The sequence below is a fragment of the Diadema antillarum genome, unplaced genomic scaffold (assembly GCF_040938485.1).
Source record: "Diadema antillarum isolate AM-2024a unplaced genomic scaffold, OU_Dant_1.0 seq00001844_RagTag, whole genome shotgun sequence".
NCBI classification, from domain to species: domain Eukaryota; kingdom Metazoa; phylum Echinodermata; class Echinoidea; order Diadematoida; family Diadematidae; genus Diadema; species Diadema antillarum.
This window is the reverse complement of record NW_027272516.1, coordinates 1-21,830: the sequence shown is the minus strand read 5'-3', so window position 1 is coordinate 21,830 and position 21,830 is coordinate 1. Positions and strand designations below refer to the sequence as shown.

At 36.5% G+C, this 21,830-nt stretch overlaps 1 protein-coding gene across 5 annotated transcripts; it reads right to left on the bottom strand.

Moving 5' to 3' along the window:
* Window positions 1-398: 398 nt before the first annotated feature.
* LOC139712702 (uncharacterized) lies at window positions 399-20,233 on the bottom strand. 5 transcript variants are annotated; one of them, XR_011709589.1, is made up of 4 exons: window positions 13,109-16,185; window positions 12,002-12,074; window positions 2,847-2,906; window positions 399-2,517 (listed from the first exon to the last, which is right to left on the bottom strand). XR_011709589.1 is itself a non-coding variant. In XM_071624504.1 (2 exons), exons 1-2 carry the CDS (start codon window positions 14,297-14,299, stop codon window positions 12,066-12,068), a joined length of 1,200 nt encoding a protein of 399 aa, XP_071480605.1. In that variant the 5' UTR covers window positions 14,300-16,185; the 3' UTR covers window positions 6,003-12,065. The 5 variants fall into 5 exon arrangements, 1 of the variants encoding a protein (XP_071480605.1); XR_011709590.1 differs by having other exon boundaries at window positions 12,010-12,074; XR_011709591.1 differs by lacking the exons at window positions 399-2,517; window positions 2,847-2,906 and adding an exon at window positions 20,201-20,233 and having other exon boundaries at window positions 6,003-12,074; window positions 13,109-13,239; window positions 13,893-16,687.
* Window positions 20,234-21,830: the final 1,597 nt, after the last annotated feature.

Sequence of the window (21,830 nt, the reverse complement as noted above, 5' to 3'; positions counted from 1 at the left end):
CTCCCCTCCAAATCTTGTCCCCGTACCCAACTTGCTTCGCGAGGACGAGGGGACAAGTCCCAGCGAGCGTTCACATTATGGTTTTTGAGGAGAAAATCCCACAGCTCAGGACTTTCCCCGCGTCGCGGGGACCAATGTGAACGCGGGGATAATCACTCATTCATTTTATATCACATTGTGTTACGGAGGTTAACTTGGCCTAACGAACCATCATAACCACTAAAAATACCCAGACTCTCAAACAAGGTGTTTGGTCGATCTCGGTCATCTTGTCAAACTCGTTACTTGTACAAAAATTGTATATACATATTCCTCCACGAAACAATAAAGTGCCTAGAAATGATAGTAGGGCCTACTATGCACATGTATCTGTAACACTTTCCCCCCCCCCCCAAAAAAAAAAAAAGAATGCATTTACATTTACAACACAAACACAGACTCTTACCTTGGCACAATATTTTGGAACAGTATTGTACATTCCTCTTCCAATTCACTCTTGCAAATGCATGAGTTAACCATGGTTGCTGTATTGTTAAGAAAACATAAACAAGGTATGCTATGGCTATATCATCATCAGAACCTGTGATAAAACATGTACGACTTTAGTACCATTCAACTTATACCAATCTAACACTCTCGTGAGTTACTGCTGCTTTGTTAATTACAGCATACTGGAATTGCATGTAATTGAGCAACACTGAATACTGCAATGTCATGTCATGCATACAAACAATGCACAATATAACAAAGTTACATGGTTTCATCATTAGAACATACTTGTACATAGAAATCAGTTTTACACTGTCATATCAAATGATTAACCTGTGTACAAAGATTATAAACACATCATCTCTTCTAAAAGCAACTGCATATAATCCAACTAATGTAATCATATTACCTACAACCAAAATATCATATTCCATGATATGTGACCTGCATATCCCAATTACCTATAGATGTTGTGTCAGCATCTATTGAAACTGTCGAAACATCAACAAACTTCATACCTGATCATGTTTGTGAAGGCTTCAAATGTACCTGAATGAGATATCCTTGATGATAACCTGTGTGTACAAATAAGTGAGTGTATACCTGGATACATCCTGGTATAACACAGTCAGCTTAAATATATGCTGGTTGGTATGTTGGATCAACTGTGAAATACTGGACACCTTTACCAAGGCCATGATTGAGCTATAACAATGAGCAAAAGCTATGTACATGTATAACTATATGATTTCTGTACCTAATACTGTAAAAGTGGTTTCTTTTGCAGTAGTTTTATTTTCGCGCTTTTTGCGCTTTGAGGTCGAACCGCGAATTTAACATCACGCGAAAATGTTTTGAACTCGTCGCTTGTTACAACGCTACATTACCGACCGCGAATTTAAACACACGCGAAAAAGTTGGCACCGATGGAAACCGCAAAAGTTTCTGTATGCGAAAGAAAACACTTTTACAGTACCATATACATGCTAAATGGATCCAAAAGGCAACATCCAATCAACTTAGGGTATATGCCACAACAAATTCAACCAATACCTGTACATGTACAAGTATGAAACTTCAAATACCTGAACTAAACCTACATTACTCAATACACCACATTCTCTATACAAACAGCAACACTACCTGTTTGAAGTTATTTTACCAACAACTCACATTCTTGACAACTATTGATGGCTACCGTAACTTAACACAGCCTTCATAATGTCTTCTTTTGGAAAGTGACTTTTTAAAGCACAAATATAGCTTGCTGTGTTTCCGCACTTACACAAACATGTCTGAAAATACTTCCATATTATTGTTATTTACACACTCAAAGTGCCATTCATGCTGTTGGCATCACAATTATAGTGTATGCAACATACATACATATTGATGTACACACTGTCCTGAGTACTTGCAAAAACAAAATTACACCAGTTGAAAGTGTTACAAATATAAAATACACTTGCACAATTGTTGCATCTGGCAACGAGACAAAATATTGAGATGTCTCAATTAAGCATGAGAAAGGGTGTCTGTGACAATGTTTTCCTTTCCGCGAATGTACTTAATGTCAAGGTTATACTCCTGTAGGATTAAACTCCATCGCATCAGTCTCTGATTTTTGTTTCTCATTCTGTTGACGAATGTCAGTGGGTTGTGGTCAGTCCATACAACAACCGGTTGAGTTATGCTGCCCACATATACATCAACATAGCTGAGCGAAAGAATTAACGCTCAGGGTCTCCTTCTCAACGGTAGAATACTTCCGCTGGTGGGCGTTGAACTTCTTTGAAAAGTGGCAGACTAGTCTGTCCACTCCATCGTCATCAGCTTGCATCAACATGGCGCCTGCTTCGACATCGCTGGCATCGACAGCTAGGCTGAAGCCTTTCTTGAAGTGCGGCGCTGCCAATACAGGACCACTCGACAGGATTGCCTTCACTTGGTCAAACGCAGACTGGCATGTGGCTGACCACTAGTACTTCATATTCTTCAGCTGGAGATCAGTCAAGGGTGCCACAACATCTGAGAAAATATGGCAAAAGCGACGGTAATATGTGGCCGCCCCAATGAATCTCATGGAAAAAATTTTTTTGACAAGCACTTACAGTAAAAGAAACATGACTAGAAAGATTAAAAAAAAACTGAATAATTCAAAACAATTCTGTACAGGTGTACATACATTTTTGAATGGACTGCATTTCATAAAACTCCAAAATACACATTCTATAGAGATAATTACAATGAGTAGCTGAACACTGAGTAACATTGAGAGCATGTCTTTTACAAAAGTTATAGTGCCTATCTTACAAGATATTATATAAATGGGATAGCAGAAGAAAAGAAAAACTTACCTCTTAAGACAGTTGGATGAAAGCATGGACATGTCAGGCACAAACACAGACCAGTTCAACCTTCATCAGGCAAAGGAAAGCCATTAAAATATTACATGCAATAGTCCAAGACTAAGGTGTTATTTCATCAGCTCCTTGCATTACAATGGCTGGCAAAGACTAATTTAAATCATAGCAATCAAGTAATTCAAAAGCTGTGCTACACATATACCACATACATGATAGATTGAAATCTTGTTATACGTGATCAGTCAAAGGTGTCACTCTGTGTATTGGCAGTCTTACATGTATGAAGTATTCAATAATGTACATTACAACACGTGAATGCACATCACGATTTTGCATAAGATACACAATTCTTTTTACATTACTTTCTTTCCATTGATTTTCTTCTGCTCTTTATACTTATCATACCATAAAACAAGCTTTTCCTTAGAAGCATTTGATTTTCTGAATGAATAAAGGAGCCTACATTACACTTTTGAAAAAATCATAATGGAAAATCAAGTTTCAAAAAGTGAAAACAATAATTCTATGGGCAATGTTATATTTCTTTTCTACATCAGTTGTTATGTCTCTTCTTTGTCGGTTCTATTTCATTTCTATACCTGTTTCATTTAGTTTTAATACATTTCAGTTTAGGATTAGAGTATCTATCAGTCATTTCTGCAATGCTACAATTGTTGTCTCTTTCTTTCACCTTGTCATGCATTACCAAAAAAGGAATAAATCAAGAAAAATCAAAGATCATTGTTTCTGTCATATTATGTCTTGTCTATTCAGTTGTTTTGAAGTTAGTCTTGTCACTTTTTGTCTTGTAATGCTACTATTTTCTGTTCACTAGTCTTGCTTACGTTGTTCAGGTCTCGTTTCATATTCACAAGCATATTTTGAGTGCATCCCTCAATTCTTTGCACTTTTGGTCATTGCATATTATTAGTAGCAGACATTGTAATGGACAAGCGTACATGTCAATGGATAACGTGTCTGGCTGTCATTATTGTTGTATACTCTACTTATCTCACATTGTTCTGTTTACCTTATTCTGTATTACAAAATGAAATACAATTTGTATATATATAATGAAAATACATTCTAAGTGATTTGAGTATACATTGTATGTGAAATTACTTTGAATACACAGACAATGTTACTCATAAAAAGAAAATTCATTAAAACTGAATTCTAATAGCCTCATGATAACTGTAGTAGAGTGGAATAACTTCAGTGTGAAGTGCATCAATACCTATGCTATATACATGATCAATCAATGTGTCACCTTCTGTAGTAGCGTCAAGTACATGTTGTTGATATCCATAAGAACACATCAATTTATGCACACATGAATCACTTGAACCTTGTCTCAGATTTTCATTGAAGTCACCAATAACTATGCATTTTGTACTTCTTTGCTGCAATTCTATGAGTAATCTCTTCAGTTTCTCACAAAATTGTTTCTTGTCATATCTAGGAGGTCTATATATCACTGAAATGAGAAATGAAGGACAAGTTACAGCAAATGTAATATATTCTAGATTATTGACATGTAAATCCAGCCTACTAATAGATTTGATTTTACTGTACACTGCAACTCCACCATGTGCTTGATTTTTCAGTGCAGAAAATAAAGGACTTTCATCTGAATAAGATTTTGACCGAGGCTGATTGTACATTTTAAACTGATCTAAATTCACATCAAAAATGTCATCATTAAGCCAAGTTTCAGTTAAACAAATAATATCAGAATTTCCAAATAAGAAATTTGATTGCATATCTTTGAAATGTGCTTTAAGACCTTGAATGTTATGTAACATTATACTCATACTTGCAATGGAGACATCTTTGTCAATGTTCTTTTCATCAACAAATGTTGGCATGCTCTCCAAGCTTTCTTTAACAACTGGATTGCAATACATAACTTTTGGATCAAAATCTTCAATTGTTAGTCCACATAATGATGTAACACGGCTCAGAGCTACATATGCTTGTCCGGGCAAAAATATATTTTTCAGAGAAACGACAGCTTTTTCCATCGTCATGCCTTGTACTTTATGTATGGTGCATGCGTATGCTAATTTCAAGGGAAATTGTTTCCTAGTATATTTTTTTCCAATTGATTCCTGTTGCCTTTCTATTGACTGAGTTCCTACTCTTTCGTTGTCAAATTTTACCAGCACACTTGTAGATCGTGCATTTTCATTTACTCTTACTATGTCAGTTACAGTGCCAATGCAGCCATTTGATAAACCTTTGCTCACATTCACATTTTTGATAAGCATCACTCTAGAATTTTCAGCAATCCAAAGATATGCTGGCAAAGAAGCTTTTGTACATCTCCGTGGTTTGTCACATGTGTTATTTTTACCCTCATCACTGAGTTCAGAATCTTCTGCATCAATACAGATGATATTTGTGCATTTCTTGTGAAGCATTATTTTATTCCAGTCATTTACTTGTTTGTTTGAAGAATATATATGCAATGCATCCTCACATTGTTCTCCAGTTTGGCATGATTGAAGAACTGCTATATCATCACTAGATAATTCATCTTTCTTTTCTTTTATCCTTAATTTGTTCAAAAGAACAGCAAACTTTGCATCATCCTTTTGTCTCATTATTTCATCTAAGTTAATTATAGAGAAGTTGTCTGTCCATAAAGAACTTTGCAGTGTATCTTTATACAAAGGAGTACCTTTTACTGGGGGTAACTGATAGAAATCTCCAACTGCAATAACTGAAACCTTTCCAAATGGAGCATCATCACGTGTCTGCTTTATTTGCCTTAAACGTCCATGTATATACCACAATAGCTTCTGATCAACCATTGATATTTCATCAATTATTAGTATCTGCAGTTGACCCAGCTGATTACGTAGATGACTTATCTTTTCTTCTCCAAGCGGTTGGTATGGCAGTGTAGCAGAAATGGGTATGGACAGAGCATTATGAATAGTACTACCATCAATGTTGTAAGCTGCAATTCCAGTTGGAGCTACTTTCATAATTGAAATATCATCTGGATTATGCATCATTCTGCTAAGAATTCTTGTCCCTTCATTACATATGCATTTCACAAGATGACTTTTTCCTGTTCCAGCACCACCTGTAACAAATATCTGAAATGGTGTAGGTTCTTTTCCATTAACTCTGTCAAGACACCATTGTCGTATTTTGTAGAACACTTTTTGCTGCTTGCTATTTATAGTTCTTAATAAGACATTACTGTCTTCTTTCGAAATGCTACATGAGCGAAATTCTATGCCGTATGACTCTTTCTCCTGAGATTTAGACTCAAGATCTGGGATTCTAAATTCATTGTCAGTATCTTCAACTTCTTCATGGATTTTAGCTGTTTCATGTCTTTCAATTTCTGTTTCTGGACAGAGTAATCCCCATGCATCTTCTTGTGGACCAAATTTCTCAAGATATTCTTGTGCTTGATCAATTATATCAGCATTTTTTTGAAACTGCCTGAGATTTTCATTGACAATAACTTTGACACTTTCCAGGTTTTTATTATACATTCGTACAGATCCAGTTTCGTAAAATTCCTGATATGTCAAAAATTGATTAGGTTTTAACTGTTTATCAGTGCGGAATGGCAAATATAGTTGCAATATACTCTGATAATATTTCTCTGGGCTTACAGTCGGTGAAAAACGAGGATATCTCACTACAGCATCATTGGTTCTTGATCGTTTTTGTACAAAGCCCAGCTGATCTCTCAATTTGAACACATTCTGTTTCTGTTTCTTACCCTTCATATCAGATTCACTGAGCAGTCTATACTTTGAACAAAATGTGGCTAAACACATATTTTCAAATTCAAAACTATCAGGTCGGGCTTTATATTTATCAATTCTGTTTGGCATCCATGGACTCCTATCATCATCGTCTCGTCTGCTTTGAATAATACTCAATGGTAAACTCATTCTTACAGGGTTTGGTCCAACAGGTATAAACTCTACTTTTCTTGAGCATTCTTTCAATCTCAGGCTACAAACACGATACACACTTTCTTGTGCTGAAACTTCACGGTTTTGCATATACACATGTCCTATTTCCTTCATACTTTTTCGAGCATCTTCATTGCCCTCTTTCATTTCACTTTCTGCATTTTTCAAGAGCAAACTCATCTCTCTTTCTGCTTTTGACATGTATGACACAACATAAACAATGCAGGCATACTCATTTGTTATATACTGCAAATCCATATTGGCATTCCAAGCTCTGAGTAAGAATGGATTATATTGATTCACCCATATATCTTTTGGATTTCTTCTCATGACTATATCTTCTTTTGTAGCTACAGCATTATAGGCATCTTCAAATTCCTTTTGAGACATGCCAAGAACTTCAAAGAGCTGTCTCGCATTATCACATTTCCCTTCCATACATGATGAATTCTTTACTGTAGACAGAATATCTTGAGCTTCATCAGTAACTTCTGGATTATCATCAGGCTTCACAACAAATGTTTTCTCAGAAGGTGGTCTTGGAAAATTAAATCTACAAGAAGTTCCCTTTTTCTTGCATGATTTTGAATGTTTCTTTGAGTGAAGCTGAACATTCTTCACTATTTCATATAGTTCCTCATCTTCATCCTCACATGGAATGTTGCAGGATATGTATTTATCAACAAAATCTGTGACAGTTTCATCTTGGTCAATACCCAAGTTAGGTGCATTTTCAACCCAGAATAAACAGTGTGTGTGTGGAGATCCTCTTTGTTGAAATTCAATTCTGTAGAAGTAGTCAATTATCTTGCCAATAGGTTCTGCCTCGGAAAGAATCACTTTGTTCAAAAATGCATGAAAGCGTTTATCAAACATACGAGATACTGTCACTGGATTTGACTTTAATAAATTACACTTATCTGTCCAATCTAGATCATTTGCTTTTCTTCTATCACCTTGTTGATGTAGCAATGTATTAATAACTTCAGGCCATCTCATCTCAGCTGAGGAAAATGATGCAAACCATGTAGGTTTTCCAAGTTGTCTAACCATTGCTAATACATCTTTCTGTGTAGATTGCCAGTATGGAGGTGTTCCCCGTATTTGTTTCAGAAATTTGTATCCTTTATTCGAATCCAGTATCTCACGAACCTTTCTTGCATCTTTGAGATCTGAAGACTGCATCGATGTGGGATTATCTATTTCCTCTGAGCTTTTTCTGACAGCTATAGAAACATTAGAAAGTATTTGTTGCAGTTCATAAATACACTGAGCATAGAAGATATATTCTGTATTTTTTGCAAATCTGTTGTCTACATGCATCAGACGATTATGTAAATAACGACCAAGTGTTATGTCAATGTACCTAGTATCATGAAATGTTGGCTGGCCTGTTGGAAATAGAGCAGGAAAACATTTTGCCTCATTACTCTCATCCATCAGCAGTGATACAGGACTGTTCTTTTCACAAGGTGCACAACATATAATATCATCGAAAAATTGATCAAGCACTTCTTGCCTCATATCAACCTTCTGTAAACATGTGTTTAACTGAATTCCCTGTAACCGTCCAACTTGATCATCCTCTACATCATCGTCATCATCATTAATTTCACTTGAATCCAGCGGTTCAACACAAGCTGCTTGACTATTTTTCTCTGATAAATCAGAGCTCCATTCATTATTTATAGCAATATCAGAATACCACTTATTATTTTTCCTCAAATATTCCAATGCAGCTAGCACATTCTTTTTCTTGACAAACTGATATTCATAATGTCCTTTATATGACAGTTTCCTCTTCAGTTTTACACGAATTAATTGATCATCAGTCTCTGGTCGAGGTAATATCTTTACAGTTTCATCTGTGCGTGAAGGTACACAAACTGTTGGGCCATGTACTCCATACTGTCCTCCTTTTGGCAGGTTCAAAATTTTCATAAATGGAATGTTTAGTGCAATCAAATGTGTTTCCAACTGATTCAGATTTTCAAGTTCGGCAGGAATAGCATGTAATTCTAAGTTATTTCTGCTAGCTTCAGAAGGCATATTACCAGCTAATAATTTCCTGTGGCAAGTGTAACAAATCCATAAAGAATTTCTAGGTGAATTTACTATTTGACAGTCAACATCACAGTCATCACTGCATGTATGCAAGTACTCCTCTTTTAAGCATTTTGAATCATTATATTTTGCCTTCGTGCACTTCAATACTTGATTTCTGAATAATAATTTCAAACAGACACAACATACATATTCAGGGCCGTGTGAAATTATTTCCCTAAATTTTTTCAAAACATGATCACAATTTCTCATATTCATTTTTTCTCGCTTTTTTTGTTTCACATTTCTCAACGCAACCTGCTGTCTGTACACAAAATTTGTCTTGTACTTGATATTTGAAACTTTTCTCATAATTTTCTTACACCTCTCTCTAAATGATGCATTGTTTTGATATTTAGCTCTCCTCAGTTTCTTAAGCCTCTCTCGGAATAAAGCATTGTTTTGATATCTAGCTCTCCTCAGTTTCTTAAGCCTTTCTCGGAATAAAGCATTGTTTTGATATCTAGCTCTCCTCAGTTTCTTAAGCCTCTCTCTAAATGAAGCATTGTTTTGATATCTAGCTTTCCTCAGTTTCTTAAGCCTCTCTCTAAATGAAGCATTGTTTTGATATCTAGCTTTCCTCAGTTTCTTAAGCCTCTCTCTAAATGAACCATTGTTTTGATATCTAGCTCTCCTCAGCTTCTTAAGCCTCTCTCTGAATAAAGCATTGTTTTCATATTTAGCTTTGCTCAGTTTCTTAAGCCTCTCTCGGAATAAAGCATTGCTTTGATATTTAGCATTCCTCAGTTTCTTAAGCCTCTCTCGGAATAAAACATTGTTTTGATATCTAGCTCTCCTCAATTTCTTAAGCCTTTCTCGGAATAAAGCATTGCTTTGATAACTAGCCTTCCTCATTTTCTTAAGCCTTTCTCTGAATGTGGGATCCAAGGAGTACTTGTCTTTTTGCCTCTTCTTAATTTCCTCGTTCTTTTCTAACCTATAAGTTACATCTGTTTGATATTTTACTTTCTTTGCAGCTGCTTTTTTAAGTTTGCGGGATAGGTAAGGCTGATCATCTGATAAAAATTCTGTTTCTAACTGCCTTTGCTCATTTTTTTTCTTTTCTCTCTGTGCTCTCATTTGATCTCTATTTCTTTGTCGGGTAACATTAGCATTCCTTTTTTTTCTTTGTTTTTTCCTTTTTGTAGTCTGCATAGTAGTTTTAACTTCTTCAGATTCTTCAGTGTGCCTACTCATTTCAACTGCAGGTTCCATGTCATCCTCTAATACTTCATTGTTCAATACATTGATTTGACAATCACTGACAGGTTTTGTAACTTTCCTCTTTGTTGTGAGTTTTCTCTTTCTTGTCACAGGTGTTTCCATATCAGTAATATTTTGTGATCTTGACAGCTTTTGACATGAACCTGATTTTTGGATCGTTGGACATACAGATTCTACGACATCGTAATGATTGCCATTTGTGTGTTGCAAGTAAATACCTTTTTGTGATGTAATAATTCCAAACTGAAGTTTGCTCGCACCAAATAATTTCCATTTTGAACCATTATTTTCATATATATATATATCAGTATCTAGCAAATTTGATAAGGCCATTATTTCCAATTCTGTAGCCCATGTGCCATTGTTGAATACTCTTTCCTTTCCAATGTATTTTACAATATCTGTGTATCCTGATCTTAAAAGACTTACATAATCTTCCTTGTTTTGTAAAATATGTTTAACTATTGCTTTTCGAACATCACGGTGAGAATCTTCCTTGCCACATATAACATATGATATAGCTCTGTAAAAGCAATTTCCATCACCAGTAATTCTATAGATAGTCAATGGTTGTGACAGGATAGTAATATCATCCCTTTCTACCATATCTTTTTGCATATCATTACTGCTACATTTGTCATTAACCTTTATACCTAATTTGCAACAAAGCTTCTCTCTATCAGATTTATTCACAGGTCTGTACATGAGATCAATCTTTTTTATTTCTCCCACTTGTCTCACCTCAGATGCATCAATGTCCGCATTTACTGTCTCATCACATGTGTTTTGCAATGGAATTTGTGTCTCTTGCAGGTTTGATACCATTATTTGTTTTTGTGTCATTTTCCTCATTCTAACACTACATTTCTTTAATGTTAGGGTTTTAGTAATCTCACATGATAAATCATGACTTTCCTTCTTATTTTCTACACTTCTATCTGAATTCACATGGAATACAGGTAATTTCCCATTCAAAGTACTAGACAGAACAGTAGTTACACTTTCCACTGCGTCAAAATGATTGCCTCCAGTGAACAGAATATATATGGCTCTCTCAGTTGTTACTTTGTTGTAGTATCCAGGTTTCCTTGCAGACAGTATTTGCCAATTTTCTGTTCGATCATCATACACATATATATCACGATCTAGCATATGTGCCATTGAGCTAATATCAGTGTGACCAGCCCATGTTCCTAAATCCATCAATTTCTCTTGAAGAACAAAGTCCCTGACACTCTGATATTTCACTGTGTCTATCACATTTTTAAATAAATCACCCGTTTCCAGTAAATGTGCCACATTGGATTTCCTGAGAATGAAATGGTTTCTTTCGCTGCCAGTAACTACATGAGCAATACTTCTGTAAAAGCAGTTGCCATCACCCATAACTCTCTTGATATTTACAGGTTTCCCAATATACAAACTTTCATTTCTATCCTCCATTGATTCATTGGCAGTACCACTGTAACTGAAATTCAATTTATTGCACAAAGACTGTTTGTCTACGTATGTAATCGGCACAAATTTGAAATTTCGATCTCTTCTTTCTGTTGTCTTTTCAACTGAAACAAATTCAACTTCATTCTCATTCCCATAGCCATCACTGTTTACATTTACTCTGTTTTTCTTTGTTTCATTTTGAGTCTTACAGCTATCACTGTTAGTTCCTTTAACATGATCACAATGTTTTGAAATGTTGCTATTTTGATCATTTGTATTCCTCCATGCAGTATTTACTGAGTTTGATCTCTTGGAGCCACTAGTTGTCAATGCATTTTTCTTAGAATTGGATTCTAATGCCAGACCGGTTAGTTCAAACTGAGTAGTACGTAAATCACATGCCATTGATTTTGCCAAATTCAAACAGTGTACCTGTATACCTTGCCATGATGAAATGCTAAGCAAGACACTGCATCCATCTTGTACCAAGTACCCATCATGACTTCTGGAATGAGAATCAAATACATAATAACCATTGTCATGTGTAATGATTGCAAATGTACTCTCAGCAAAATTCATAAGACATGCATCATATCTGCATAGTTCTTGTTCTAAGGCTTGGCTCAATGACAAAGCACCAAAATTTGACAAATTGTTTTGATTTCCATCCAACACTCCATATTTTGATTCAGCATAGGTTATTTGAAATTTTTCATCCAGAATATGAAGTTCCTTGGGTAATTCATCTATCATTACAAGCTCTTCATTCAGTGGTGAATCCTTCTTTATGTAATAATACAACTCATTCCCAAGTGTCAGAATCTGATCAAGATCACGAGATCTCATTTCGATTCCATTCTTGGTTTGGGTGTAGAGAACTGCCACAAGGGAATTACATGCACATTGTTTGCCAGCAGTGTAACCAAATCGTTGATCACCTTGATTAAAATTTCCTTGTGCGATTGTTTTGGTCATAGGATATGATTGCCTTCTACCACATTCAGAACTTGAGAGTGAAACATGCTTATAGACGCGTTCTTCAGTCTCTAAATCACTTGCAGCTGGTTCATCATCTAATACATGTACTATTGATTCCTGTACATCATATGAATTGTGGTGGTCAGCACTTTTCGCAGAATCATCATTCATTACTATGCAGTCAGATGGATTAGTAGTTTTTTCACTTTCAGGCAAGAATATTGATTCATTACAAACTTCAGCACACTGTGTAGCTGAAACAGGTCTCTGACATGGAGAGTGAACACTTACATCTGTACAAGAATTCACAGGGAACAATTCCTTCACTGATATTTGTCTGTCACTTTCAACATCTTTTCTTTCACTGTAACATGGGTTCAGTTCATGCACATTGTGCATTCTGTCACGTTTCACTTTGGAGATATCATTCGAGCTTGTGTTGTCTCTACTTGTGGAATTACTGTCCTCATGGTCAGATGTTTCATTCTTACACAACTTTTCATTCTTTGCTACATGTTCTCCTTCAGGAATGTCAGGTTTGACCTTTCCATTATTACGCACCTGTGAGTCAGCATTTTTTTCCGGTAGCACACTTTGTCTGTTGATCTTGGTGAAACGACCTTTCTTTCTTGGTTGCCGTGCATTTCCACCTCCATAGAGCCTGTTCACATTCCAAACTTCTTTTTCAATGTCTGTGGAAGGGACAGAGGCACATGTAGTCTGATCACCATTCGGTACGCAACATTCATTACTCATATTCGGAGTGCTTTTAGCCACATCAGCCCAACTTCTCTGTGTTTTTGCATAGATCTGCTCAGTGTATTTTGCCATCACATGAGGTGACTGAACACACTTTGAATATACATTCAATACAGATTCAGTATATACCTGCAGACTATCATTTCGTTCTGTGTCCAAGTTTGCATTCACATTTTGCTTCACGAGTTTACCAGGTTCTTTTTGCTTTGTTTCTGCATTTGATTTCTTGCCCTTGCTGGTCTTGGCTCTTTTCTGTTTTTCAAGATAGTAGGCTTTCATTGCTTTGCCAATGTAGGTCACACCAGGTTGGAGAGGCACACCATTTACTGATCTCACTGAGCTCTTGTTAAAGGTCTTGGTCTTGGGATTGTCAGTCATTGTTTGGGATGTAGTCACTTTTGTCTTCCTTGATTTCACAGTTATCCAACCATCATCCACTGCAGTTTCTAATGGCTGAAATTGGCTCTTGGTCAGATTTGTCATGAAAGTCGAATCTGATTCATCTCTCTCACAATCTGCTCTTTTCTGCACACACACATTTGTCATTTCTAGAATTCCATTGTCCTTTCTTTTCACATACCGGTACCTCTTTTTCAGTCTCTTGCTTGGTTTCCTTCTCTGGTTGCAGCTCTTGCATGATGAATGTGAAACATCAGCACCAGAATCTTCATCACCAATGTCTTTGAGAAGCTCGTATCTGTTGAAATGACAGGGAATGCCAATTTTGTCAAAGATGCGATGGGCAATATTATTGCTTCCACATGCTGAACATATCCAAATCAACCTTGCATCACACAGTCTAGCCTCAGAAATAGTTCCTGTACACATCACATGAAACTGCTTGCCACAATCCTCACATGGTACTCTGCTTTCATTTTCATTGATCACATTACAACATGCATCACATTCACTGACCTCTAGATTTCTCAAGTCACAACTATGGAGGATATCTAGGATATCACCAATAACATTCTTGAATTCACTTGCTTCCATTGTCAAACTACAGGGCTTTGAAAGTAGGTACCTATTACCAAATAAATGTACTGTTCAATCAATATATTCCTTGAATCACTATACTTATATGAATCAGGTCTACCCCTGGTACTCTGTATTGCAATTGACAACAAAATTGTAGAATTGTATTGCCTTGAAAGCTAATATATACGTGAACTGTATTACACTGTACAATGTACTTGCAATGAGGCTGTGACACCAGTCCTTATAATGTTTCTACCAACAGGTGGCGCTTCTTATCTACCGAGAAAAATTATTTGTACAAGGTGTGTTGTTTAATTAGTTACTACCAACAGGTGTCGCTTTTTGTCTGCCAAGAAAAATTATTTTGTGCAATGTGTGTATTCTTAATTGTTTTCTACCAACAGGTGGCGCTCTTTGTCTATTACCTGCTAGTAATGGCTACTGCGGCAATTTCAGGAATGCGATTATAGCACTCGCACCTTTGCTTATCTTTGTGTACACCTATCTTGCCACCAGAAGAAGACTTGTATTGTCTACCGCAATAACGTTTATCACATATAATGCTTTTGTCTTAAGATGGCGCTCTTCAATTCTCTTTTACCGTAAATTCCCCACTCAAGACACCGTTTCTGAAGTGATGCAAGACTATATTTCTATTTTTAAATTTTCAGCAAACTTCTCGCCTCCTCTAAGAGAATTCTCTTTCAATTATGATTCTCTTCAATTCTGATTGCTTTATAGTTTTCACCTCCTTTACAGAATGCACTCTTTATTCAACACTCCTTAAAACTCTTTTGTTAGATTTCGACTCTTTTTCTCCTCAATTCTGACTCTTCCTCTCTTATTACTCTTTCTCTCTTTGATTCTAACTCTTTCTGTCTTTGATTCCGACTCTTTCTGCCTCTGATTCTGAGACTCTCTCTCTCTGATTCTCTTTGAAATTATTTCAAGTTCTTTCAAGATGAGTAGGATCAAAGATTCAGGTTTGCTGAAGATTCAAATTCAGTTAGAGCAGATAGAGTTTTATCTTTGTAATCACAGTCTTCTATTTGTGCAACTTTAAATATCCCAGGTTGGTTCCCTTTTTTTTACAAATTTGCCTATTTCTAAAGTATGTAATAGCAATTTTATAAGATTGTATTTACTCTAATCAAGCCCGTTTTTTCTCTATCACAATTTATATCCCAAGACAAATTCACAAATGACAATGTTTTTTAGTACTCATACTTTCAGATCTCTGTTTCTCCCTAATATCACTCTTTCCTCTTTTTAGTGTAATATCACTCTTTGTATTTAATCTCCAATATTACTCTTAACACTTATTCTGCAATTCCACCCCTTCTACTTATTCAGTTAAATCACTGGTTGCACTTTTTGTGTACTATCACTCTTTGCATTTATTTATTATGACTCTCTGCGCTTCTGTTCCAGTTTATATACAGGGGTTTCACTCGTTTCTTGTTTTCTTGATTGTATGTATACTTTCCAATTTTCTTGTTATATACAGGGGTTTCACCTGTTCTCCGGTTTTCTTGTTATACACAGGGGTTTCACCTGTTCTCCAGTTTTCTTGTTTTTTCAGGGGTTTCACCTGTTCTCTCGTTTATATACTTTCCAATTTTCTTGTTATATACAGGGGTTTCACCTGTTCTCCGGTTTTCTTGTTATATACAGGGGTTTCACCTGTTCTCCGGTTTTCTTGTTATATATACTTTCCAATTTTCTTGTTATATATACTTTCCAATTTTCTTGTTATATACAGGGGTTTCACCTGTTCTCCGGTTTTCTTGTTATATACAGGGGTTTCACCTGTTCTCCGGTTTTCTTGTTATATACACAGGGGTTTCACCTGTTCTCCGGTTTTCTTGTTATATACACAGGGGTTTCACCTGTTCTCCGGTTTTCTTGTTATATACACAGGGGTTTCACCTGTTCTCCGGTTTTCTTGTTATATACACAGGGGTTTCACCTGTTCTCCGGTTTTCTTGTTATATACACAGGGGTTTCACCTGTTCTCCGGTTTTCTTGTTATATACACAGGGGTTTCACCTGTTCTCCGGTTTTCTTGTTTTTTCAGGGGTTTCACCTGTTCACCTGTTTTCTCGTTTGTCAGGGGTTTCACCTGTTCACCTGTTTTCTCGTTTGTCAGGGGTTTCACCTGTTCACCTGTTTTCTCGTTTGTCAGGGGTTTCACCTGTTCACCTGTTTTCTCGTTTGTCAGGGGTTTCACCTGTTCACCTGTTTTCTCGTTTGTCAGGGGTTTCACCTGTTCACCTGTTTTCTCGTTTGTCAGGGGTTTCACCTGTTCACCGGTTTTGTTTTACAGGGGTTTCACCTGTATCCTGTTTTGTTTTACAGGGGTTTCACCTGTATCCTGTTTTCTTATCCAGGGGTTTCACAGACCTGTAAAGAAAGAAAACAAAAAGAACATAAGCTTTGTTGAAATTATATTGTGGTTTCTGATCCTGCCTCCCAAAGTCAGGGGAAAATTATGCTGCCCTACGATCTAAAACTCTGAAATTTTCAAGTTTGACTGCACTATTACTAAGAGGTCACTATGGGTAACGAAATTATGGTGGCAAAATCAAACTGATGATATCTGCTCTTCATTTCTTTTTTTTTTTTTATAATATAACCGGGAGGGGTAGCCATTATATTAGAGCGGAAAAACTAATATCATTTTCTTCATTCACTCAAAGTTAGCTTTCGAAGTTACTTCCTTTTGTGACCTGAGGGAAGCATAATTTTCCGAGACTTTCTTACGCAATAACACTTGCTGTCTTCCAATATAATGTTTTGTCTTCTAGATCTCCTTTGACAATATATTCCTCATCAATATACATGTAGTATTACCAAAAGATGCATAAAGTTTTGACATATATCTGATGCAAAAATAAAAAAATAGATAAATTTGACTTCTGACTGGCAGGACACTAAATGTGGACTTCATCACTCTCATCAATTGTGAACAAAATTGACATAGCAATAAACAAATAATTGGGAACACATGACCTCAACATGACTATTTTTCCTCATCCTCATCAGCACACTTGATATAATGACCATGATCATGTATACCAATGTACCAAGGGTGACACGACATTTGCTCCAGTCTACGTATCTCGAAACATTAAAGGGTAAGGTCAAGGACATGATTTCATTTTTTGTTCAGAACAATGCAAAGTTTAGGATTAGGGTTAGCATTACAGTTAGCGTTAGGTTTAGGGTTATCATGGCAAAAGTAGACCGGAGCTACTGTTGCGAGAGCAAATGTCATGGAACCGTACCACATTAGAACATGATTCATGCAGAAATAAATAATTGAGAGGTACTGAAACAGTTTGTCTTCCAGACCCTAGCGCCCTCTCTCAACGGTATTTTAAAAATATTTTAAAGACATCAATGCACTTATTTACAAATTTACCAACTGAATATCATAAGTTACATGAAGACTATATTCTGTAATTTTCAACGCATTCCATGCAAGCGAACTGATTTTATGGCAAAGAGAAGCTTTCATTATTTTTGTTGGAAATGCCAGCAAAAATTATTTGTTATATAAAATTGCAAAATCTAACCCCGTAAACACATTTTTGTTTTTCATCCCCCTCACAGTTGTTTAAGATATAAACATTCAAATAATATATGAATAGACTGGAATGGTGACATGCTACCTTGATGGAATTTATGAATACTAAGGACAGGCCTTAAACAAAGTGCCAATTTCATGACAAAGTCAAAGTACTTTTTTATGCAAAATGATAAAGTAAAAATAAGGTCCTTTTGTCACAATCTTAACAATTCAATCAAAGTTTTTGGTACCAATGGCAAAGGTATTGGTATCAACGACAAAGGTAATTGGTATCAATTTAATGGCAGAGGTTACTGGTATCAATTCAATGGCAAAGGTAATTCGTATCAATGGCAAAGGTAATTGGTCTCAATGGAAAAGGTATTGGTATAATGGCAAAGGCAAGTATATTCCATCTTACAATGCATCTATTGTGAGTGCTACAGTAGTCTTCACGGATCTGAACAATCCAAAGTGACACACAGCAAACTAGGAAGCAGTGTGCTGATACATTTGGATTGTACTACTCATATCAGCAGGAATGTGAACAAACTCTTGGCATATTTCTGAATTGTGCTTACACACACCTTTTTACTAATTAATATGACATAATTTTTAATTAGCCAAATGGTTTTAGAGCTACACAAGTCTCCCACTTCACCCTTTGTCCCACTTGACCCCAGTCTTCCCTATTCCTTTACAGCAATACTAACCCTATAAACAAGGGATTTTGTAATCTCAAGTCAGTACACATTGCCAGTAATTTGAATCAACCATACAACAGTAGTGTAGTTTGGCAGTAGGCTATAAAAAATTGATGAAAACAAGCACAACTGGTGTAGGGCCTACACACAACACAGTGTACACCACTTAAGTGATGTCAATGTGTGCTATATTCCATTTGTCATCACCCACTGCAAAACTTGCACTTGTGTCCTTAGAGTACATTAAAACCCTCGTAAACAACTTGAAGAAGGAAACATTTCCTTTATAAACAAGACAATTGCCAAAATGTCTCTTGTCCGTTTGCACAGAATAGAAAAAATTCTAACTCTCAAAGTTTGGTAACCCATGTCTGTGACCTTTAACCTTGTAATGACCTTCAACTCTCCAAGAGATATCTACCAAATAAGATTCGTTCCAAACAGACATGTCCGTCAAGAGCTGTGAGAAATTACCAAAATGCACCCTAAAAAACATGACTTTGGCCCCTAAAAGATCATTGACCCCTGCCTGTGACCTTCAACCTTGTGGTGACCTTCATCTCCCAAGGAAACATTTACCACCTAAGTTTGGTTGCAAACAGACATGTCCATCAAAAGTCATGAGCCATTATCGAAACACGCCATCAAACACTTGTCTTCAGCCCTTAAAGTTCATTGACCCCTGCCTGTGACCTTTGACCTTAAGGTGACCTTGCTGTTTAGTAAAATGTGTAACTTTCCATAACCACTCTACCCTCCAAATTTCATTAAAATTGAACCCCTCAGTACAGATATTCCAGTTTTTGTAGCGTTACAGACAGACGACAGACAAGCCGACAATGGACGGTCGGACAGCTGCACACAATCCCTTAGTCCCGCCCCTCACCTCCAATGGGCTCAACAAAAACCTACAATAGGCAATCACGTACAACTCAAATGAAGTCGTTCAGTGCCCTGTTCCATCTCTCATGAACCCAAGGTAAAACTGCACGATTAGTCTATTGAAGATACTGGTATCTCACAATAGACTACACAAGCCTGATTCTTGTCCAAAAAAAAAACTGCAATAACTTATTCTCCTAAAGTGAATAATTGTACATCCTGCATAACCTTTAGTCACTACCAACAATACGCAAGTATTTACTTTAGTGGGATATACTATAGTGCAATGCCAGTTATCATAAACACCAATGGCAGACATATTCCTTCACAGGAATACTACATATTGCGCAGTGTTACGTCACATACTGCCTGTATTTTAAAGCTACCATGTAGACCTTACTGCAGTTTGGCACTAGGATGATGACTGATGAAATAACATCCAACTGCTGCACACAGATCACAATCTGCACCCCTGTGTGGTTTATTCAGTCTTTTAACACCCCAGTGCAAAACTGCACATGTGTCCTTGGTACATTAGCCTGCTAAAGATGAGTCCCAAGTATACTCAGTCTGGCGTCTAAGGAAAAAGCATTTTATATCAATATCAGTTCATTTTCATAAAAGAAATACTGCTATCTCCACAGTAGACTGCTCAATTCCAACTCCTGCCAAAAAATAACATTTGTACCTAAAGTGTTAAGGGTAATCGGCAATGCACAATAATTTAGCCCGCTAAAGTGAATTACCCAAACACTATACCACTTTGCTCTGTCCACAAAAAAAAAAAAAAACCCCGAATCCTCCACAGATCCAAATGATGATGAGGAATTCTGAAAACAAAAAACAAAAATGCTATTATTCAATAAAATATATATCTTTTCTAATATAACATGCAAACATAAGTAACGTTTGAATATCATAACAATCATGAATAATTAACATTCCAGTATTCTTGGTTTTGACATAGACTGTCTCTAATGTATCGCATGTTGAATGGCCCAAACTTCTACACTGTTTGCTACTGAAACACATGAAGTAATAGTATTGCAACTCATGCCTTTCTGACTTGACAATATACCACCTAAATTTGGATCCAAACAGACATGCCCGTCAGAAGTTATGAGAAATTATCAAAATGCACCCTAAACAACTTTTTGGCTCCTAAGAGTTCATTGACCCCTGCCTGTGACCTCCGACCTTGTGGTTACCTTCATCTCCCAAGGAAACATTTACTACCTAAGATTGGTTGCAAACAGACATATCCATCAAAAGTTATGAGCCATCATCGAAACACGCCATAAAAAAACTTGACTTCCGCCCTTAAAGTTCACTGACCCCTGCCTGTGACCTTTGATCTTAAGGTGACCATGCTGTTTGGTAAAATGTGTAACTTTGCATAACCACAGTACCCTCCAAATTTGATTAAAATTGAAGCCCTCAGTACAGATATTCCAGTTTTTGTAGCGTTACAGACAGACGACAGACGAGCGGATAAAGGAGGGACAGACACTGCACACAATCCCTTAGTCCCGCCCCTCACCTCCAATGGGCTCGACAAAAACCTACAATAGGCAATCACGTACAACTCAAATGAAGTCATTCAGTGCTCTGTTCCATCTCTCATGAACCCAAGGTAAAACTGCACTATTAGTCTATTGAAGATACTGGTATCCTCACAATAGACTACACAAGCCTGATTCTTGTCCAAAAAAAAAAACTGCAATAACTTATTCTCCTAAAGTGAATAATTGTACATCCTGCATAACCTTTAGTCACTACCAACAATACGCAAGTATTTACTTTAGTGGGATATACTATAGTGCAATGCCAGTTATCATAAACACCAATGGCAGACATATTCCTTCACAGGAATACTACATATTGCGCAGTGTTACGTCACATATTGCCTGTATTTTAAAGCTACCATGTAGACCTTACTGCAGTTTGGCACTAGGATGATGACTGATGAAATAACATCCAACTGCTGCACACAGATCGAAATCTGTACCCCTAATATGATGTCACTGTGTGCTTTATTCAGTCTTTTAACACATGTACCCCAGTCCAAAACTGCACTTGTGTCCTTCATACATTAGCCTCTTGAAGATGAGTCCCAAGTATACACAATCTGGGGTCTAAGGAAAAAGCATTTCACATCAAAATCAGATCATCATCTAAAAAAAAAAATACTGCTATCTCCACAGCAGACTACCAAATCCCAACTCTTTCCAAAAAACAACATTTGTACCTGAAGTGTTAAAGATAATTGGCATTGCACAGTAATTTAGCCCGCTAAAGTGAATTACCCAAACACTATACCAGGAAAATGACCACTTTGCTCCGTCCACAAAAAGAAAAACCAAATCCTCCACAGATCCAAATGATGATT

What these genes read in the sequence shown, in the direction of transcription:
- LOC139712702 (XM_071624504.1), bottom strand. Translation starts at nt 14,299, where the DNA reads ATGGAAGCAAGTGAATTCAAGAATGTTATTGGTGATATCCTAGATATC.